Genomic DNA, 23,508 nt, shown 5'->3' with positions numbered 1-23,508 from the left:
GAGACGTCTGAAGCTCATGATCAAAACATAAGGCCTTCATAAAAATTCAAAACTTACTAAAAGGTTACCCTCGACAAAAGCATCATCTAAAATCACTTAAGCATCTTGGGAAAAACTTCCAGTCACTTCGAGTTTTCAAAGTCTTGAGGAAATAAAGTTGCATCGAAGTTAGGCTCTGTTTGGACCTCCGAAAAACGAACAACTTATTAATACATTTGATTCTACGCTAGAAATATTTGCAAGAATAGAAATTATGAGAAGATGCTAAAAAAGTAGAGATTCAAAATTGCCGGTGTTACAATCCATATTCGCGTACGTTAGTTCATGCCATAAGGTAGTCGACGTAAATCCATGAAGAGATTATCTTTAAGATGATAAGAAGTTAATCCTATTGGTCTTAAATGATACAAAGGTGTATAAGGGTGGTTAACAAATATTAGAAGTTAAACGAATCAAGGATGTTGTCAGCCGTATTTTCGGGTAAACCTAGAGGTGCTTAATACACTCAAGAGATTGTATTTTAAAGTTATTTTAATCATATAATATACATATCATAAGTCTTGAAGTGAAACGAGTTATGAAACAAAAGTCGACAAAAGTTGTCGCAACTTAGGTTCATAGTTTTACTTAAATATTAGGTCAAATGTTACTAAGCTTTTCTCCCAATTTACACAGAATTACGGGGTGATATACCCTCAAAATTAAAGATCTATGAGTCTAGTTTCTAATGCATTAAATAGTTTGTGGATACGACATTGGAGTAGAGAGATATAGGCATTTTTGCGAGACTGCACAAGCTGCTAAGTGACAAGTAGGTGTGTCACCTACTTGGTTAAATGATAGCCCAAAAATAGGAAATTTTGGGTTGGCCAAAGAGCCCATTTAAAGGGTTATCTCCTGTAATATATCCCTCATTATATATTACAAATAACCAGACCTAAACCCCTGCAAACTTCCTCCCAAAAATTATCCACAAACCATAATCGGATTTCCCTCTCTTTCAAGTTCTAATTGGGAGGTAAAACCTAGAGTTTGAAGAACCGAGGGAAGGGATGAGTTATCCAAAAAGTAAAGTAAGTTTACTGCTCTCTTTCATACATTTTTTCTGATGTGAATTCATGGTAATTCGTTCTATACATGTAAGAACTCACGGGAAGGTGATCGGAAGCCATGAGTTCGAGTTATTCACTTGTAGCGGACTCTTTTGTGGATTGTTTTGTGTTGTTGTCGGGCTGCATGTTTTACTACTATTTTGTGGATTTTTGGAGGAGGAAGGGTGTGGAGAAACACCATATAGATGTAGGGTTGTGGGCTGGTAGTTCTTCATAATATTTCCGGGTCGTTTGACACGACTACGGTGGTCGTCGTATGTATGAAGTGATTAGGTTGTGCGTGGACTGTTTTGGGAGGCTCAATATGATTATTATTGATGTTTTTTGGGTTGTTTGGTGATTTTTTGGAATTGTGTGAAATCTCATATATAGGGTAGGTGATGTCCGTTTCATCGTAAAATAGGCTGTGGTCGATACATAATAGTTATGACGCTTGAATGATAACGATAGTATCGTTTCTCTTATTGTAGATTAAGGAGTCGTGATAATTGCATAGCTTGAGATTGGGGAAGTTTATACAATGTATGTGAGGCTATCCCTTTTCTTCTTTTGCACGACCCCGATTGTACATAATGTAATGAACGAGCTTCCAAAGATACTCTACTCTTAGAAGCTAGCAGTACTTACATTGTTTCCCTTCTTATGGAGGGATTGATGTGGATGTTGCTTCTCTTATTCTTATGTTATCAATGTTGTTGATACTTCCTGATTCTTATAAGATTCATGATGAAGAGTTAGTCCTAATAAGTGTACAGAGGATACCGACCTTAATCACTCCAGAAGGTTCAAAATATTATTCGAATGAGTCCAGCATGCATTGTATATATGTATCTATTTTAATCTATCGAGCCGCGCTATAGACAGCAGGGTACGGCACCTATTGTGCAACCACTGATCAGTTGGGTTTTACTGAGCTCCACGTGGTCGGGTACGATTCTACCAAGCCTTATGATGGCCGGGTATGATTTTACCGAGTCCTTTCTAAGGCCGGGTATGATATGATGATGATGCCCACAAAGGTGTGTGTTTTAAAAGTATATGTATATATATATATTTGTATCATGCATTTCATGTCAGTAGCCACAGAGGTACCCAGATGTTACAGGTTGTGTATTTTCTATCCTTATTCATATTACTATTCATACTTATGCTTTTCTGCCTTGCATACTCAGTACTTTATTCGTACTAACATCTTTTTTATTTGTGGACGCTGCATATCGTGTTGCAGGTCCTGATAGACGGGTAGATGCAGCTCCCCCACCACAGTAGGCTGCCCAGTTCAGCGATTATTGGTGAGATCCCTTTTCCGGACTTGTCGTGGTCTTGGTATGCATTTTTGTTATAGACATTATGGGTATGTTGGGGCCCTGTTCCGGCTATGTTGCAGCACTTATGTTCCTTTAGAGGATCATAGATAGGTGTCGACACATGTATAGTTTGGTATGCCTTGTCGGCTGGATTTTTGTTGTATTGTCTTTCATGGCAGCGTGGTAGCTCGTATCTTATATATAGTTTCTTGATTGTCTGGTCATCCCATGTTATGTATGTTCATGCCATCATATTTTATTATTAGTTGTCCATGATCCATGTCTACCATTCACATTTATCTCGCAGCCCTAAAAGATAATAAAGAAGGTTAGATAAAATGTACATTGGTGCTCGGTAAGTATAGTCGGGTGATAGTCATGGCCCTCCAGTTTGGGTCGTGACAGCCAGAAAGGGAAAATTTATATATTCTAGCATGTATTTACAAAGGCCTAACAAAAATGGCCTCAAAATAAACAAAAAATATACACAAGACAAAAACTAAAAAGGCTCTAAGGCATTCATGTCTAGTCTTCACCGGGGCCTGATTCGTCGCCAGAACCCTCGAAGCCTTCTGCACCTTCAGGCTCAAAAGGTTTCTTCGCCTCGGCGTCAAACTTTTTTTCTTCCTCGATCTCGGCTGACAGGTCGAAGCCTCGGGCGTAGATCTCTTCAAGGGTCTCTCTTTGAAACAATCGCCTCATATATTTGGCATTGGACTTCATGTGGGCCTTGGCTGCTTCGACATTGTCCTTCTACTAGGCCACCATCTTTTCGGCATCGGGCCCGATTCGTCGCCAGAACCCTCTGAGCCTTCTACACCTTCAGGCTTAAAAAGTTTCTTCACCTCGGCGTCAAACTTTTTTGCTTCCTCGATCTCGGTTGATAGGTCAAAGCCTCGGGCGTAGATCTCTTCAAGGGTCTCCCTTCGAAACAGCCGCCTCATATATTTGGCATTGGACTTCAGGTGGGCCTTGGCTACTTCGACATTGTCCTTGTACTAGGCCACCATCTTTTCGGCATCGGTGGAGGTTGTGTCCAACTTGGACTTTATTGTTTCATATTATCTAGCAAGGGCGTCCCGATCTGCTAGAGTCGAGCTCAGTTGTGCTCAAGGATCGCTATTCAACTGGGATCGCTTGTCGGTTTTCTTCTTCGCCAACCGAAGTTAAACCTCTACCGATGCCAGCTTTTCCTGGGCGGTTTCCTTCTCAGAAGCCAGTAGGTCCATTTTGCTCTTCCATCCGCCATACATGGCTTAGACCTCATTCATCTCGATTCGGAGTTGGTCGATCTAGTCGATCTTCTGTTGGACCTGCGAGGTTTTGTCGTTAGCCACTACGACTAGTTCCTCATTTCTAACCTCGAATACCTTTACCTTTTTGACCAGGTCAGCATGTTCCCACCTCAGGGTCGAAGTTTCCCTCTAAGCCCAATACAGCTCGGTAGTCCATGACGGCCCTGTCTTGTTGCTCGCTAAGGAGCTTGTATGTATCCTTCTTTTGAACATGCTCCTTAAGCATGGCCTCGAGCTAATTGACGTCGACACGGTACTGAAGGAATCTCTCGTGGTGAAGTACCGAGGCCTGCAAAACAATGAAAGTCGTGAGAGATATCAAAACCTAAGTAAAATTCAAGAAGATGTAATAATGCCTTACTCGGTTCAGCGCCTTCTGCGCCTCATTGAAAAGATAAGGCACGTCCAACTCGTTCATTTTCGCATGGTCCTCCTCGGTCAACAGGCATCGAAGGTAGCTGGCCACACCCACTGGAGCAGATAGAACCCGGGTATCCTCAGGGACAGTAAGAATAACCTCTCTCTTACGACCAGGGTCCACGCTCGGAGCGGAAAATTGGTTAACCAACTTTGGGCTTGAACTCGACCCACCAGCTTCCGAGATACGACCTTCTTCGGAACTTCTAGGTTGCCCAGCCTGGAAAAATCTTCCAAAGCAGACGAATCACACCGTCGAAGAAAGAATGAAGGGGGTCGTTCGCACCGTGGACTCCTTCACTTGATTTATCTTTTCCTGCTAAGGCCTCCTCGAGCATGGAATTAATGTAAGATGGTTGTGTAAGAGGGCATTCCCATAATTTTTATTATATTGGTTGCTTCCTTCGGTGCAGAACCGGCTTCATGGGGGGTCTCAGCTCCCATCTCCATCTCGACCTCTTGAGTCTGAAGGAGGTCGGTCTCACAGCCTGCCCCCTCGGTTGTTACCTTCTCCCAACCGAGGGTCGGTCTATGGGCAACAATATTATCGTCTTCTTCGGATTCATCCCTGAGCCGAAGAAGCGAATCAGAATCCGGCCCCTGAAAGCTGGAGCTCTTCTTGAGCATGAGCCACTTTTTTCTTTGGCTTCATCTCGGAGCTCGGGGAGCCCTTTTTTTCTTCTTCTTCTTCTTTTCCCCCGTGGTAGCCCTGGGTTGTCCCGTAGTGGAGGGATCAATAGATAAGGACACTCTTCGTCCACTTCCAAAGGCCTAAGTTTGGTGGCCTTGCAAACCTGCAAAAGAAAGAAGAAAGGTCAATATGATGTGAGTTAAGAACAAGGCAATAGTTATTCAAAGGAGAACCTTACCATGAGAACGGGCCTCTCATCGGCCCTTCAAAAGCTTGCGCCATGAGCACTCAAAGTTTGATATCTGCTTGCAGATGCCCTCGATCCACTCCTTAAGCCAGGGGACCGCATTTGGATGACGGGCAACATCTCCACAACCACAAATATGAACGATGAGAAAGAAAATGAAGAAAAATTGACACTTGAGGAAAGGCTGCACTTACGAGATGCATTCCACTTCTCGGGGAATGGCATAAACTATGGAGGGATCAGATCTTCGGTCTTCACCCGAACGAAGCGTTCCTAACAGCCTCGGTCCCGATCCTCGTCAATGCTCGAAAAAGGGGCCTTGTTGGACCATGGAGTAAGCTTGATTAGTCCCCCTCAAAAAATTTGGGGACTGTATAGACGGAGCAGGTAGTCGAGGGTGAACTGAGGAGACTCGGTTTTATCCACAAAATAACGAAGAAGGATCACGATCCTCCGAAGAGATGGGTGGATTTGCCCCAGGCACACCTTGTATCTCTTATAAAAATCTAAAATGACTGGGTCCACCGGGCCCAACGTGAAGGGGTAAGTGTAAACACTTAAATACCCCTTCACATGGGTAGTGATATCGTCTTCAGGCCTGGGGCTACCACGTCCTTATCTCCCCATTTACAGTCCTCTCGGATAGTGGGGAGAGTATCTTCAGTGATAGAGCATATATATCTCGATGCCCATTCACCTTGGTCTTGTTTGGACGAGGCCTTCTCGGCCTTGAAGTCATCTGCAATTGAACAGCCCCCGGGAATAAACATTTTCAAGGGGTGCTCAGGGGCCGGTTCGGTGGCCGCCGACCTGGTGGCATCCACTTCGGGAGCAACCGTCTTGACAACTATTTCAGGAGCGATCGCCTCGGTATCGACGGTCGGTTGGGAAGATTAAGAGGCAGCCTGTTAAGGAACTGATTTAGACGTTTTAGCCATTTCTATCTGGAAAATTTGAAAATTTAAAGAAAAAATACGATAGTTTGAAGGGTGAAGAGCTGAGTATGAAGATTTGAAGAAAATCTGGGTAAGAACCAAATAACAACTATGAGAATTTGAAGATTAAGGATGAAGATATAAAGATTTGAGAGAAGTTGGTGATAGCTAGAAAACTCGAAGTTGGAAGTTTGATCGGAAAGTGGAAAAAGAACAGAGGATGGAAGCTTTTATAGAGGAAGTATGCAACACTTCGCATTCGAAGACAACCAGTCGATGGTTGACACGTGCCCGAAGTCAAAATGACGTGACTGATGGGACGCTTCGACTTCTTCGTTATTTCGATTGTAACGTACAAAGAAAGGAATCGGAGAACATCTATCATTTCTCATCGTTTTGGCAAACCTACTCAGAATGAGGGGACTATTTGTATACGGGTAAAACCGAGGCTAATGAGCACCCCGATTTCCCGGTGGGTCAAATGAAGCAAGGATGTAACTACAAGGAATCGAAATCAAAGTTGGAGCCTCTCGTATCAAGGCCCGAACAAAACACCTGCCCTCGAAGCCATCGAAACCATGCCCCCGAATTCGGTTCGAGCTCCAAGACCTCGAAAAGCATTACCAAACCTCCGCACACGATTAACAAAGGGTCATGATATCCGTGTCTGACTGGGTATCCCGGCGTGAATCTTGGCCCGTATCGACAGCAGATCTGTGATTAATGAAAAAGAAGATTTTTACATTTCTTAGAATTGTACTAGGGGTGGAACTCTCCTACTATATAAAGGAGATACTCCCTCTGTTCCAGTTTATGTGAACCTATTTCCTTTTTGGTCCGTTCCAAAAAGAATGAACCCTTTCTAAATTTGGTAACAATTTAGCTTAAATTTACAACTCTACCCTAAATGAGAAGCTTTTATAACCACACAAATACTCTGGGCCCCATTTGGACTTGTTTAGGACCACAAATTCCAAAGTCTTCATTTTTTTCTTAAACTCCGTGCCCAGTCAAATAGGTTCACATCAATTGGAACGGAAGGAGTAATTTTTATTCAGGGGTGATTAGGTAACACGCAGAGTAAGGCACTATGCATTTGTTTTCTCTGCTTCCAAAAGTTATTCAAAGTTCTTACTTTTGCTCATAGTTCTTCATAAATTTTTGGCTCTGAACCGAGGGCAGAACAATCACTAAGCTCACTACTACTAGTTTGACTATTTATTCTATCTTTAATTTGCTCATCTAACGTTATTAATCACTTGTATTGAATTAGTCCATACATCCTTAAAACCACGTATAAATTTAATTGTTATCCGTTTTTAAGGGTAAACACATATATAATTTATATATATCAACTAGAAAAGATAATAGTGAATCCAACCACCTTTGAAACTCCACAATCCATGGGAAATCAGCAATCCCTCATCCTATATTGTTCTTATAGGTTCGAGGTATTGATTATTACTGAATTGTTCTATTTTATTTTTCCCTTTTGTGCAACTGCCAAATATATACTAAGAAATGAACTCCCTCTAAATTATAACTTCCATAAACACTCATAATTACGAAATGGTTTTTAGCCTTTGCAAAATTCACTTTATGATCACGATGTTTTATTCCTGTCTTGTGCCAAATAAACCCAATCAGCAAATCCACTAAATGTTCTTTCCATCAACAAATTAATATCAAGTCACTAATACAAACTTACTTTCACTAAATGACGTCTTCTTTTGCCTTCACTAAGATTAAGCAAAATATATAGATTGCTACTTGAACTATGAAATAAATTTCTGTTATACACATTCTAAAAACGGAAATTATTTTATACTCTCAATATTTTAAAAGTGTGTCTATGACACACCAATTTTAAAGTTGACCAATTTCACAAAATATGTCTATGTCATGCACCAATGGGGTTGCAACATGTGTTGCTACCCTATAAAAACTTAGAATTACAAATCTACCGTCGTCTTCTTCCTCCTCAGGTTTTTGTACGTTTATCTAGAATTCTACTTCTCTTTTAGTTGCTTCTTTTTAATTCAAAACACCCCTAATCAATTTCAATTAATTCCAAACATCAACTTTTGCTTTGTGCAAGTGTTTTTACTTGAATTAGAACATAAAATTTCATATTCAAATGTAATTTCGACTTCAACCTTCGAAGCATTGCCGTCAATGGTGATATGAACTTTAATCCACCCAAATCTCATCCCAAACAGTGATTACAATTCATTTTCAATCTCAAACCACACATTTTTAAAAAGAATTGTTGGTTTTAAAATAATTGACTTAAGGTTTGGTTTCCATTGTTCGAGCCACAAATAAAATTCAATTTCTAACTCGAATTTGTAGTGGACATCAATGGATAATAATTGTTTGGGTTGAATTTTCAAATCAACCGCTAATTTCAAAGACTTCATTGATGAGCAGAATGCAAAAATAATTTACTAAGTTGTGGGTTGATGTAAATCTAAGATCTATAACTTATGTGGATTGTTTGTTGTTTGGAATTGGTTAAGAACTTATTCTTTGAGCTTAGAAACATTTGAACGAATTGATTTGAGGAGGAATTTTTTGAATCCACTAATCAAAGTGGTATGTCATAGACATACTTTTAAAGGACTGAGTATGTAAAATAATTTTTGTTGTCAATAAATGTGTCATAGCAATTTAGTCTGTAGTTTAGATGGTAACTTATTTCACCACAGGACTACAAAATATTCTATATCCAAAGAACTAGTAAATTAAATTGGTTTGGTACAAAGTACAAACATCTAGTATGAATAAATATTTATTGGTAAGGTAAAAATTAACTCGAATTGATGTTTATATCAAAGCAATAAAAACATGACATACATTCGCACATAGATTATATTAATTAATCATATTTAAGTAATGTATATTTTCAATTTTTATATAAATTAATCATGATAAATTAAATAAGTTTGATTTTATAGTAAATTAAATTATAGTTAACTAATATAGATATATTTTTAATTTATTACACTAGTTAACTATGGTAAATTAAATTTGTTTGATGTAAACATCAAGTGCAAATAAATATTTACCAATAAGTACTTACCTGCAACCAATATTTATATCAAATTAATTTAATTTATTATAACAAATTAGTATAATTTATTTAACAAATACATTAATTAATTTCTAATATAGAAGAAGAAAAAAAATCAAAGAAAAGGATCTAATTAAGAGAGAAATATACCAAGACGAGGGAACCCAGAAAAAGAAAGGAAACGAAAACTGGGCAAAAAGAAACCCTCGAATTGAAATTAAATATATGCCCCCAGAACAAAGCCACAAGAAATCGATCCTCAGATCTCTGCCCTTGTAGCTGAAAGAAGAGGCATTCTAATTACACACCAAAAAAAACATTTTTAACTTACACAATCGCATTTTTTCAAAATCTATACCCAAAAATAATAAGAAAAAAAACAAACAGTAAAAAATGAAAGAAGAATAAGAATAAAAATCTATTTCAAATGGATATTGATCCCACTGCTTCGCAACAAGTTAGCAGCTGCTTTCATCTAAACAGAGAAGAAGCCCTTATTTATAAGGTGGGGCTAGGGTTTCTATGGATCAGCTTTGATAGAGAGCATCCTCAGTTGTTGCTGTAATAGCAAACTATTCCCTCAAGTTTCTATAATGTCAGAAATGTACATCACTTAATAATCATGGTGTTATTCTCAAGGAGAATGACAAAATGGTCCCTTATGTTTGGAGGTAGGTATAAAATAGTAAAGTAATTTTATGTTAATTTATGGGAAACTACCAGTTATGTCTTTATAAGTAGTTTATTATAAAAATTGGTCAATTCATAAAATATTACTAATATTAGCCAAATATTATTAATATTAGCCAATTTAGTTATTTGTAGCCAAATAAGGTCAATTTTTTGAATGATTGTTATTAGAATAGATTCGGTACATTTTAAGGAGCTTGAATCTCAATTTTTGAGATGATTTGATGGAGTTTTGAGGTGGTTTGAATTAAAAATTTGAAATAGAAGATGAACATAAAAAAAAAGTTAATAAAAAAAGACATGTATATCATATTGTGTATCATTTATGTATCACATATGTATCATATTTGTATCAAATGTGTATCACATGTATATCTGCGTGATGCATATTTAATACATGTATCGCAGAAGAATTTTTTAAACTCGATTTTAACTACAAATTTCGATATCAAATCAATCCAAATCACCTCCAATCTTTCTCAAATTTTGTATACTGATTCATCTATATGTTTTCAATAAATTTCAACCATACCCATTGAAAAAGATCATTTTTTGCATATATATATTCCACTTAAAAAATAAATAACCAATGGGTTTAACTTCTATATTTACAAAGACTCAATTTGGAAATTGCTCAAATTTGTGAGACTAAAAATCCTCCCAAAAATGATAATATTCAAGAAGTCATGGATAATATAATATTCATATTACAGTTAATTCATTTTCTATCCGTATTAAATATGGGCCGAATAGGATATTTTACTCGTTTTTTATCCGACCATATCCGATCTGACTCGCTCCTTTGCCACTCCTAGCCAAAGATTTCCACAAAAACAATACTATCAAAGATACCCTTCACTCTTCAGTCAAAGGAGGGAACTCTAAATGAATATAAAACTGTGACTAATACCAGAGGCATAAACGAAAAAGAAAATAAACAAAGATCGTGAGTATCACACGCGCATTCATTACTCAGGCAGCTAATTACAGCAATGAAAACGGCAAAAGCTAATTTGAAGGTTGTTTCAGTTGTCTAGAAACAAGCACCAGATGTACAAACCCAGAGAATATGGTCTGATGAAGTTAAAAAAATATGTACTTCAAACGGTCTGCTAACATAGCTGTATACTTTTAACTTTGACAAATATATCATACAATGTAAATATCCACTCAGATTGTTCAAACGAACAATGTGACCAGATGCCCTTTCTTTATGTCTTAATGGTACTGTCATTCAATTCCACCAGCCTTTTCGCAAGCTTTACTCTAAGCTGTCACAAATTTAATATCCTTTGTACATTTCTAGATTACACGGCGTGGAAAACACACTTGTTTCTCCGAAACTAGGAACATATGGTATGAGAAGCTTATCACCTAAATCTGACGACGACACAAGATATATCATCTTTGCTGTCTCTCTTCAATGCTTCCGCTGTTAATTGCTTGGCTGCTTTCTGGGGATCTTTAACTCTTCTGGCTATATCGACTGCCTCTTGATTAGACATCACCTGAATTAATCAAGTCAAAAGATGCAACTCGTGATCACCAGGGGCGGATGCACGTGGAACGAAACAGTGTCACGCAACACCGCTTCATTGGGAAGTTTTACAAAACATATGTATTAATATTGTGCGGAAACGAATAACAGAAAGAAAATAACACCACTTAACACAGATTGTTGCTTGGCACGGTGGTTATATTCTTGATTTTGCTCTTAGAGGTTGGAGGTTAGAATTGAACTTTAGACCTCTTCTAACTTAAGACTCAACAAAATCAATGGTTTAAGGCTACTTCTTGTCTATAAATGTGATAAATAATGTTATTTAATTCCCACTCTTTTATAAATATAAATATCGACACCGCTTACGAAAAATCATGCGTACGATTATGGTTCATGCAAACATAAATCTACGGAAAAGATGTGTACCTTCCAAAGACCATCACTTGCAAGGATAAGAACTTCACAATTGACATCAACGTAGATATCTAGAATATCAGGATCTGATCGCAAATGTGATTTAAGACTCTTATCTCCAAAAGCACGAGAAACAGCCAGCTGCCCATTCACTCTTGCAACATCCCCTGATAAAAAATGCAGCAAAATCATCAATACAAAATACATCAGGTTTTCCCGAAGAAACAGAACCCATTTTTGGTAATGGAACCTCCAACCTATTGATATATATCAAGATACATAAGCTTCACCTACACGCCCTTTGGCCATCATTATACAAAAAACAACCAAGTACTACTACTAATAATAATAATAGCTAAAAAGAGCTCTGCACATAAGGTGAAATGGATCCACATGAAGCTACCTACTAATGGCAAGCAAGTGTAAGCAAATAGTTCAGAAACATAGGGCAACAAACACAAAGCTACTAATGGCAAGAAACTAAAGCAAAAAGGTCACAAGTATAGGGTACAATTATTAGCGATAAGTTTCTTCAAAAATGTTAAATGGTGCATCTGAAGTCCAAAGACAACAATCAACAATACTGGTGCAAATTTTAACCATAAGGACCTAGAGACAGATAGAAGTACTAGTGATTAAGCCAATAGGGATCGGAGTTGATGAAACCTGTTTGCCCATTGATATAGCCATATCCAGGATTTTAAGACAATGAATGCAAATTTTCCTAAAATCTCAGAAACATAGTCTAATGGAATTTTGATAAAGTTACAGACATGACATTGTGCAATTTATTGGCTCATGAACAACATCTCTTGGATTTAAAGTAAATTCTGAAAGCACCTAAACAAAGTAAAGGATAATATTAACTCAGAAAGATATCCTACCAGAAGCATGGTTCATGATTAAACAAAGCTATTATTTGGTAAATCTGATTTCATAGACATTTAAGCTTGACTATCAAGGTCAAACAAGGATGGTCAACTTAAAACACTAGCAATACTTAGCAGTGGAAATCATTAATAGCAGGGGCAAGATACAAGAAGAAAGGGGCAAAATATACAGAAAATGCTAACTGAAAACTGTTTACAAAAAAAAATATGAGGAACAAAGCACTTTCTCTGGAGTTACTTAAAATTTTCTGAAATATTGATAGATAACAATTAAAAAATGCAAATCTGCAGCGAGGGGGGTTGGGCAGGAAGTGGCAACTCTGCCATTGGGAATCATGATATGATGATGAACGTTATTATGCGTCTTAAGATATCATAAATGAAAATGCAAAGTTGGTGCCAGAAAAATATAATTAATCTTTCCCTCGCTCAAGCATGTTGCTGAGGCACTCCATCCATGGAGACCATATATTTTGAATGCTTGGAATGCAGTTTCCATATTTTAAATCTCTGGGGTTTGAAAATTATAGTCCATAAGAATAGAATCAAACCGAGTAAGCATTCATCTGCACACTCTCAAAACTACAGGAGCTTGGGATTAATTATTCAGAGAAGGATAAAAGGTTTTACACTAATCTCATGAAGCTTTTTCAAATAGTTGAAGGGACATTGTATGAGAGACAACTAAAAAGAGTAAATCCAGGGGTACTACAACTATACAAATAAAGACATAGATCCCCCGTTATCTAGGTGGGATAACCTACACGGTCATCCCGCTACAGCTAATATCGCATCCTGTCGAAAGTCAAAAGAAAAAGAAGAGAACTCTTTTGAAAATTGGTCGTGCTACAATCTAAAAGCCGAGTTCCTTATATTGGAGTCTTAGGTTACGTACAGTATAGTAAACAATTAGTTTGTACTCCTATCAAGGAAAGTAAATATTCTACAGTATCCCAAGGAATATTATGATATATTCTCCGGTATTCTACTACTTAAATTCAATGAATATACAGATGCTGCAAATTTAGACACTATTAACTTCATGAATTCTCTCGACTTTTAAAAGATCCTACTTTCCATTGACTGTAATTTAATTGGACAACGACATTGCAAGTTAATTGAGTTTGAAATGATATAAATCATTGGCGATAATTGTATGATGTTAGTTGATATTAGCTTTATGTAAATGGATTTGAAGTCATAAAACTTGTAGAAAGATGTATTGAATACTTTTGTTTATAGAAGCATGTCAAAAATTCTTTAATGTTACATAAGGAAATTTTCTCTCATAAAAGGAAGTTGAGAGAAGGCACAATACATCGACAGCTCCTTAAAGTTGTCAACACTTTTCACTTAGACATTCCATCTTAAGTTCATTCCATTTGAACACTCCAACCACATCTCAAATGTGTCATTTAGACACAAAATTGATAGGGAGTCAAACACCAAAGATGTGTGTAATTCACACGATTGACAAACAAAATGGAGACACGTGGATTTAACTTAAACAAATAAAAAAAATTGAAAAAAGAAAAGAATAAAAAGAAAAACAAGAACCCCACCCCACCCCTTTGTCATATTCCCCATGATCCCCCTCCTCTCCGTCTTCTAAAACAACAAAGGTACCCCATGTCGTCTTCTCCGCAAAATCACCACTTCCACCATTCTTTTCCTCCTAATCTCCACCCCCAACCATTTACAACATTAAGAACAAGCACGAAATATAGAAATTAACTAATATTTTCTCTGTCATCGAGGATTAACCTCAGATTGCCATAAAATAATCCACCAACAACGAACATTAGTGGTTTGTTTCCAATGGCCAAATCTGGAGCTTCCAGTGATACCCATGTGCCCGAACAGGGCCTGTAATGAAGATTTTAGTGATACCTCAAGGTAAAAGCACTAATCCAGCAAGCTCGCCGGTGCCGGGACCTATGTGTGTTTCAGATCTGAAGAAGCTGTTCAAAAAAGTTTCTGCGAATATTGACCTCGTATCTGAAGGGAGAAGGGTCGGAATTGTGTGGGAAGCACGAATGACCTGCAGATTGAATCATGGGCTTTAATTTCTGATAAATTTAGACAACGGGTCTTTAACAGTAGCTAATTGGAGAAAAAAGAATTTGAGTTGAGAAAAGAGGAGAGAACGAAGAAGAATAAATGTGTGAGATTTTTCCGGCAATGAAAACTTAAGCATACCATGATGCGTGAAAAAATAGAAGAAAAAAGAAGGAGAAAAAAGTTTAAAAAGGAAAAGTAAATCTTTCACGCTCTAAAAAATGGTGTAATACACGCACTATGCCACAACACTAAATTGTGTCTAAATGACACAGTAGATGCCTAGTTAAAACGTTCAAATGGAACATACTTAAGCTGGTTTGTCAAAGTGAAAAGTGTGGACAACTTTAAGGGGCTGTCGATGTATTTTGCCTGCCTTTTAGAAAATTTCCTTATCTTTCATAAAACTTGTAGAAAGATGTATTGAATTTATAGAAGCATGTCAAAAATTATTTTATGTCACATAAGGAAAAATTTTTCATAAAAGGAAGTTGAGATAAAAAGGCAATAGATATAGCAAGCATTTCCCTAATTGAAGTAATAGAATGGATAAGTTCAAATCACTGTAACCACAAGCAGCTATAGCATGGAAGCATGGGCAATTATGTATTTTGTGGTAGATTTTGGTTTCATGCTATCTCCACTCCATATTTAGTCGACTAATTTATTGTTTTTGCCATTTCCAATTCATGTAACTCTTGCTTAAGTAGAGTCTTCCACGTACAAAATCTGACACTAACCTTTTAGTTCCGAAAGAACCTCTCTTGAATGTTATTTAAATAATTAGTGATTATCTGAGCATCTCTATAACTCAGTCTAATTGAGTCACCTATTTAAACTTTCATTCTCTATCTCTGCATTGATCAATTGAAGTTATCAGTATCCTTCCCTTTCTTCTTAAGGAGACGCGATAGAAAATACAGCACAAAAAGTACAAAGATTACTACCACATCAAATTGTGTAACTTTTTTGCACTGAACTAGAGGCACATTTCAAATCCAGCAAACTACTGAGAGAAACAAAAGAAATGACCCGGAAAAAGATTAAAAAAGAAAAAGACGAAAAGGACCGAATAATGTTGATAAGCAGGTTAAATAATTCCCCAATCCAATTTTACATGACAATATTATTATCTGGGAGTCACACAACTTTTTCTTGGACTGTGACTTGCTTGAACTTTTTAAGATATTTTTAGAATTCTAGTTTCTGATACTTTTTCTACAGTTTCCGAATATAGAACTCATATTTGATTTTACTAAATGAATTGATGTCCACAAACCCAAGATTGGACTATTTCACCCTCAAGCTTTGAATAGTGTCAGTCATTTCAGGATGGATAGTGTACCTATACGTAACAAAACTTTGACTCCGTACGCTCTAATATAAAAGAAATTGACAGCCCAACAGTTGTAAGGATGCTATAGTAATATGATTACTGGAACGATACTGAAAACCAATTGGCGTGATGGAAGCTAAAAACAAAGAAAGGTTCAAAATCATAACGAAAAGTTAATCCGATCGTATTTCTTTCAAAGTTTGACTTATCGAGCATGACCTAGCTCTAATAGATCCGCCCGCCTGAGTATGACCAGCTATCCAGTGCCAAAGGAGGAAATAGAGTTTGAATGATGTACCAAAAAGAGAGGAATTTTCCCCCTTTGTTCTTTTTGCTGCTGGAGTTATCTATTGATAACTACTTTTGGTGGATGATTAATTCTCGGTATTTACAAAAAGAAGTAGGAATATATTTCCTTTTTCAGATGGAAAATTGTGATAATATTTCATGAAACTTTTAGCATAAACTGATTACCTTCAGTCTGAAAGAGAGGGCCAGAGAGAGGAAACCAAGGTAGCTAAGAGAAGAAAGAAGCAGACATCCAATGAACAGGCAACAGTTTAGTTCATCGCCATAGTATTAAACCCTCAGGTACTAAAATTTCCATTCCACCAAGGGTCAAAACCAAAGGAATTAAAAATCGCAAAAAGATTATTGATTATTGTAATGTAGCTTTCAGAAATTTAAATAAAAACTGCAAGTGGTTCGACAAGCACAAAAGGTGGTGGCAGTGCAGTACATGAGTTCATCCAAAGCATCTACGCAGCGGAGTAAATTAATACAACAGCTTTATTGGATGATACAAGTCTTCTCAGTACTCCTGGAAACACAATACAAGACAGACAAAACAATAAACCCTGCCCACTATAAAACAATAAATCAATGAGTTTTACATGTTAATTATTAGGAATGTCAATCACACCAAATAGTATCTTGGACAGACATATTTCAATCACTGACTACATTGCTCAGATTTCAGGAAAGCACCTGGCATATTTGAGACAAAACCTCCTCTATCCTCAATGCTGGCTCGTTCTGTATTTGGCTCATGTTCTATCGTCATCTGAATAGCTTGACCACCCCGAGAAAGAACAGCTCGTGAATCTCCCACATTAGCTACCCACAATCTTAGGCTATTTATCAGAATAGCGGTGACAGCAGTGGACCCACCTCGGCCCAAATTAGAACTATTTGAAAGTATTGCCTGGTCAGTTTTTTCGTAGGCTTTTGTGATTGCTCTGCGTGGATCTACCCAAAACTCATCCTAGTAAAAGACGAATCCAAAGATGAGATGCCAACTGCTCTAATTTTTTCACTATATTATATGTTTCAATGCAGCATTGCAAATTCAGGATGCATAGAAAACCTACCTCCTTTAAGATATTGGCAAACAGATGTTTCTGCAGATAAGAAGGAACCTCATCCCCCAAATGACCATCATAAATAGCAAATAAGCCAAGCTCATGTCCTTCTATCTGTACAAATTTAGCGACATGGTAATCTTCCATCCGATGATCAGCCTTCCCCTTCACTAGGCTGACACCATACTTAGTATTACCCTCATGGCTTCTTCCTCTACCAGAGCTAGAAGAAGACTCTCCACCTACGCACTATGGTAGTAAAAAAGTTAATAGAAACAAATCCATAATGGTGTTAAGAATAATGAAGATTAAAGAAGATTAGCAGGTATATAACCTAGAAAGTACAAGACTGGAGCGCGAAATAATCAACTTCTAAGGAGCGAATTCAACCAAAAATATTTTATAACTCCGTTTAGTTCCAATTAAGCAAGGCTGCATCATCCATTCACACATCATATCGATATAGTTGACCAGCATAGTTCAACTTCCCATCAGAAGTTCTGTGGCATGCAAATTAAGAAAAAACCTTCTACAAACTTTTTCCTTCTCTAAGAAGGAACCTTATAGGAAACTTTAGTCATTGCACTCAAGTAATTCACTAACTAGACATTAATGAGGGACAACTTTCTCAGAATTGTCAATTACAATTAGTATAGGGAAATGAATAAGTATGAGGCAATAACTCTCAAATTCATTTGCAACATCAACTGAGTGTTGCTTCTGAGTTCTGCAGGATCTCTCTCCAAAACTCACTTCTTTTTAAATCAGTGTAAAGGAACACAGGAAAACACCACCAAACAATATCAACAAAAAAACAAGAAAAATAAAAATTGAAACAAAAGAATAATATTACCTGGCCACAATTAGCATTAAAACAGCTTAGCTTAACCATCCTTAAAAATCTGCCACCAAAGTTAAAAATCGAGTCTTGAGAATTTGTAAGAAACAACCATAAACCTCATGAAAATCACATCTTAAAAGGCCAGAATTTTAACCACTCATCACAAGCCATAAACCAAGAAAAGGGAGAACAAACATATATCAAGAATTCAAGCAAACCTACCTATTTTAAAGATAAAATAAAAACAAAGGATGGATTAACTGGCTGATTGCATCACCAAGAATTTATCTCTTCTGTGTTGGCTGAAGCAATTATTAGGCTAAAGAATAACAGTGAAGAACAAGGAAGCTAAGCTAGCACTTAAATCCCTCTTGGCTTCCCACTCACTCAGAAAGGTAAAAAATTCATCTCAATTTTTATGCTAAGAAAATGAATTATTGATTTGGAAAATTCTTTGTGAATCCTTTTTTCTCTTTCCCCTAACTGTCTTGAGGACAAAGTCGGGGAGTATTTTTGGCTTGTTTAGGAAGAGACAAGCAAGTGCAAAATGGGAAGATTAATAGTAATAGTAAAATGTTTACTTCCCCGGTTTGAACATGTCAAGGTTTGTCCCCTCCTTTACGGTTTTATATATACCACAAGGCACAAGTCTCTGCCATTTCTCTTTGAAGCATTCATAACAAATCCCATAAAAATTTTAGCAATTATGTTCTGCATTTTATAACTTCAAGTACCAAATTTATATATTTTTGGAGCATCTATCTAATTTTAAAATATACTTTCTCTGTTTCAATTTAAATGACATATCTTTTTTATTAGTACATTTTAAAAAGAATTAACACATTTTTATATTTAGAAATAAATTAAATCTATACTTTTTATTTTACCTATTTATTCTTAATGAGAAGCTTTTATAGTCACACAAATATTATGGTCCAACAAAGCTTTTGCCCCTTAAACTTCTAAGGTCACGTATATCGAATGTTTTTTGTTTTCCTTAAATTCTTTGTCAAGTCAAATTACATCATCTAGATACGAAATCACCGACTAAAAAATCACAATTCAAATCGCAGTATACAAGTTTGAACGTCAATAATATCATGGTTATTACGGTCCAGTTAACTCCTTGATTTTCTATATTATAATATTAATTATTTGTGAAATTCTATTTGGTGTTCAAAACTCATCGACCCAATTAATTAAGATTCAATATAAAACTACTAAACGTTAATCTACTAATGAGGCAACATGTGAGAAATAAAAATGCGAGCAAGCAAAGTTAAAAGATCATAGTACTCGGAGATTCAAAGGTCATTCAACTATTCGAAATTATCTAGTAAAATCATTTTTTTTTTGTATGTAATAAAAAAATTATTTAGCTATGTCTATAGCACTTAAAAAGTTATTCACCAAATTTTACAAACTTTTGATGGCTAAATACGTATTTAATAATCTAAATTGTCAATCATTGTCTTCTTCTTTTTTTACTTTTTAAATAGTATAGAATCATTTTTTGAACTTGTTTATATAAAAAATAAATCTTATTTATAAAGTAAAAAAGCGCAAAAAATAATTTTTAATTATATATAATGTTGAAATAACAAAATAATGAGTTTTTTTTTTGTGAAAGAGTAACTATTCATGTCTTATTTGGAACCGAAACTTCTTCACTTACACATCTGATGTCCCATTGCAGGAGAAATTGCTGCAGCCAGTCCGTGCTGTTTCTTGGATAAATAAAAACTTTTTTTTTGGATCCAATAAATAAAAACTTCAAAAAATACGGATATATGCTTATGTACTCCACACAAGGATCCGTGTTATAAATAGAATTCTATTTAAAGTGAATGTCTATATTTCAGAGAGATTTAGAGTTTGTTACTTGTGGCTAAGTCACTTTTCCCCTATAAATAGAGGGTTCTATTCCATTGTAATTCATCCAGATCAATAAGAATTCTCTCTCCCTACTTTTCTCTGCAATATTCTTCTTCTTTTATTGTTTAATAACACGTTATCAGCACGAGACTCTAACCAATTGAGTAGAAGCTTTGGGATTAAGCATAATGATTGTCAATTGTTCTATGAACTTCCTTCATAATTAAATTTTGGATTTAAGTAAATATTTTATTTTTCGCTTTTATTCTGTAATTTAATTTTAAATGCAAGCAAAGACAATAATTTTAATTATCTTTAACGGAGTTAGTAAGAAATTATATCCACTCGAAGTGGTAAAATTTCTATGTCTTGCCATGATCAAATTCATACATGATTGTGAGCACAAGAAGTGGAAACTCGTCCCATTGAATTTGCTTCATTCTCATTCCATTAAGAGAATGTGATAGCAGTATGTGATAAGTCTAAAAGAAGATAAAATTATTACTATGAATGTATAAATGGATGTGGACGTGGCGATAGACGAAATTATAATCGTCATCACTGTGGTAATGGGAATTAATAAGGATTCTTAAAATAATCCTTCACTCTGTGAAAGTAATGTTTGTCATCGATTTGACATGAAATTTTGTAAAGCACATATAGATGATTATAATCTATTCATGGTGTGAATGTGATAACATGTGATTTATGAATACATATTCACTCTTGAAAGAATATGAATGTGCTAGTGGTAGTGAATATACCACACTCGCATCTAAAAGGAGGTTTGAGATGAAATAAGAAAATAATTTCATTATTATGGCATAAATGGTCATTGATCACATACCTATTGTGATTATGCCAAAATATTATGGCAATGTGATTATTACAGGGCAAAAGTAATAGAAGCAACATATCTTGCCTATAATAATTTTGACCATGACCATAATTATATAACTTTCTCCTTGAAAGAGATATTCACTGTATGGATGCTGATGAATATTTGACAATACAAAATTAATTGAAAGCTCTAGAAGAGCCAATTATACTATTTTGGAGAAACACAATTGATTACCAATAAGATATTGTGTTGTAGTAAGTCTCAAAGAAACTTATTCAGTTTCCAAAGTATACGCGAAAGCAATTGGTTATATTGAGACTATAAATAAAGGAAAGATTTAATATCTTTTAGGATAAAGGGCAAGATATATAGCCCTCTACTTTTAAAAATTATTCATATTTAACCTCCGTTATACTTTACGGACAAAGATACCCCTGACGTTAGTAAAGCTGATAAAAATATCCATAAGGGGTCGTTTGGTAGGATGCATTAGATAAAATAATGCATGCATTAGTTTTGTGAATAATGCCATGTTTGGTAGACATTTTGAACTTATGCATTAGTTATGCAAGCATTACTTATACATCCTATTTGGTATTATCTTATGCATAACTAAGCATAGAAAACCATGGTATTAGCAATGCAATGAGTTTTAATGCATGCATTAGCTTAGTTAAAGACAAAATTTTCCTTCAAAATTTATGCTTGATTAAAATATGCTAGTTATTATATTAAATGCAAGTTTAAAATAATCAAAGTAGTGAGAAATAAAATTATAGCTCTAGTAAATAAATAAATACTTAACATATTCCTTTTATTATAAATAAATATTTAGTTCTATATTACAATATATGTAGACAAATCAAATAATTTTTTAAAAACTTTTTCATATAAAAACATTTCTCAAAATATGTTTCTTTTAAAAAGTTAGAGTGATGAACTGGTTTTGAGGACATTTTTGTAAACAAGCAACTCTTTTCGAAATTGTGCAATACTTTAATACATCAAATCAAATAATGGATAAGAAATATGTCAGCATAACTAATACTAGCATTACTAATACACCTTATTCAGCATTATTCTCATGCACCCTACCAAACGTCCCCTAATTGTTAACGGAGGTCCACCATGGCAAACTAAAATACACGTGTCATCTTCTAATTGTTAGTCTTTATTTAAAAATATTTCTTTTTCATTTGAGATTTTTATTCTATTTCCTTTTCTTCTTTTCTTTTTTCCTTGCTCTTTCTTTCTTTCTTTCTTTTTTTCTTTCTTCCTTTCTTTTTTTTTTAAGTGTTTCACTGGTTGTTCCATTCCGCCATTTTTCTTTACAGGTTGAAGTAAGTTAAATGTTGAGAGAAAATTTGGTTGGTCGGAAAGCTTAAGGTCCGGCGATACCATTTTTTCCGGAAAGATTTAAAGTGTTAAACATAGATTTTTTTCTCATTTTCAAAAGAAACAAGATTTCAAGTATTAAATGGCATTCGTTAACACCCAATAAAAATATCTAGCAAAATGTATTAACACTTGTCTTTGACCAAGAGTTTAACTTGTAAATTGCAGCAATTGCTCATAAAGTGCGAGCCCCAACTTGGTTAATGCCATGTTTTTTCAACCGTACTTCTGATATCATAGTTGAGATAGAGAAAAAAAGATAAAAGGAATGAAAGAAGAAAAGAAAAAAAATGGTGGAAGGAGAAATGGCAGTGACAAAGGACTTGGAAAAGAAAGAAAGAGAGAGAAAAGGAAAAAAAAAAAAAAAGAGAAGAAAAGGAAATAGAATAAAATTTTCAAACGAAAAAGGAATATTTTTAAATAATAGCTAAATATAAATATCAAATTAGAAGATGACACTTGTATAGTTTGAGCTTAAAATTTCTCTCAGCTTGCCACGGTCGATCTCCGTTGGAAAATAAGGGTATTTTTGATAATTTTACTAACGCCGAGGGTATTTTTGTCTGTAAAGTATAACGAAGGTTAAATATGAACAATTTTTAAAAGTAGAGGGATATATTTGGCCATTTCCTGTGACGACCCAAAGGGTCATCACCTGTTTTTTAATTGCATTCTATGCTTCCGAGGCCTTGAAACCCTCATTTAGAGTCGCCTTGATTTGCGTGCGCAGTCTGGGCGCGTAGCCAGAAAGCTTAAATATGAAATTCTGTAAAAAATGATGAAATTTGAGTTTACAATGAATAAATTTGACTTCGGTCAACATTTTGGGTAAACGGACCCGGACCCGTGATTTGACGGTCCCGGAGGTCCGTAGGAAATATGATACGCTTGGAATCGAATTTCGAGGTCCCAAACCCGAGAAATGAATTTTTAAGTAAAATTGTTTTCTGAAAATGTTTAAGGAATTTTGAAATGGAATCTGATTAGAAAGTGATGGTATCGGACCCGTATTTTGGTTCCGGCGCCCGGTACAGGTCTTATATATGGTTTAAGTCATTTATGTAAAATTTGGTTGAAAACGGAGTCCGTTTGACGTGATTCGGACCTAAATTGCTAAAGTTGAAGTTTTATGAAGTTTGAGAAAAACCCTTTGATTTTTAGGTTTGATTCATTGTTTTTGAGGTTATTTTGGCGATTTGATCGCATGGATAAGTTCGTATGAAATTGTTGAGTTAGTACATGTGTTTCGTTAAGAGCCCCGAGGGCTCGGGTGTGATTCGGATGTGTTT

The 23,508-nt window shown here is 35.7% G+C and overlaps 1 protein-coding gene across 3 annotated transcripts; it reads right to left on the bottom strand.

Moving 5' to 3' along the window:
• Positions 1 to 10,803: 10,803 nt before the first annotated feature.
• On the bottom strand, positions 10,804 to 18,722 carry LOC104240048 (probable protein phosphatase 2C 9). 3 transcript variants are annotated; one of them, XM_009794835.2, is made up of 6 exons: positions 18,331 to 18,711; positions 18,121 to 18,169; positions 17,277 to 17,516; positions 16,894 to 17,170; positions 11,635 to 11,789; positions 10,804 to 11,215 (listed from the first exon to the last, which is right to left on the bottom strand). In XM_009794835.2, the coding sequence occupies exons 2-6, from the start codon at positions 18,157 to 18,159 to the stop codon at positions 11,078 to 11,080; spliced, it is 849 nt and encodes a 282-aa protein (XP_009793137.1). In that variant the 5' UTR covers positions 18,160 to 18,169; positions 18,331 to 18,711; the 3' UTR covers positions 10,804 to 11,077. The 3 variants fall into 3 exon arrangements, 2 of the variants coding, with proteins under 2 accessions (XP_009793137.1, XP_009793138.1); XM_009794836.2 differs by having other exon boundaries at positions 11,165 to 11,297; positions 18,331 to 18,719; XR_714290.2 differs by lacking the exon at positions 10,804 to 11,215 and adding an exon at positions 14,403 to 14,553 and having other exon boundaries at positions 11,702 to 11,789; positions 18,331 to 18,722.
• Between the last annotated feature and the right edge of the window lie 4,786 nt (positions 18,723 to 23,508).

Source organism: Nicotiana sylvestris, chromosome 4 (assembly GCF_000393655.2).
Source record: "Nicotiana sylvestris chromosome 4, ASM39365v2, whole genome shotgun sequence".
Lineage (NCBI taxonomy): Eukaryota > Viridiplantae > Streptophyta > Magnoliopsida > Solanales > Solanaceae > Nicotiana > Nicotiana sylvestris.
Note: the sequence above shows the minus strand (reverse complement) of the source record. Positions and strands in the feature narration are given on the sequence as shown.

Excerpts from the sequence above, each read along its gene's own strand:
- LOC104240048 (XM_009794835.2), bottom strand. The coding sequence starts at position 18,159 with ATGGTTAAGCTAAGCTGTTTTAATGCTAATTGTGGCCAG. Across the intron at positions 17,171-17,276 it reads TTGCCAATATCTTAAAGGAG|GATGAGTTTTGGGTAGATCC; the intron begins GTAGGTTTTCTA and ends GTCTTTTACTAG. Across the intron at positions 11,790-16,893 it reads TTTTGTCTCAAATATGCCAG|GGGATGTTGCAAGAGTGAAT; the intron begins GTGCTTTCCTGA and ends ATTTTTTATCAG.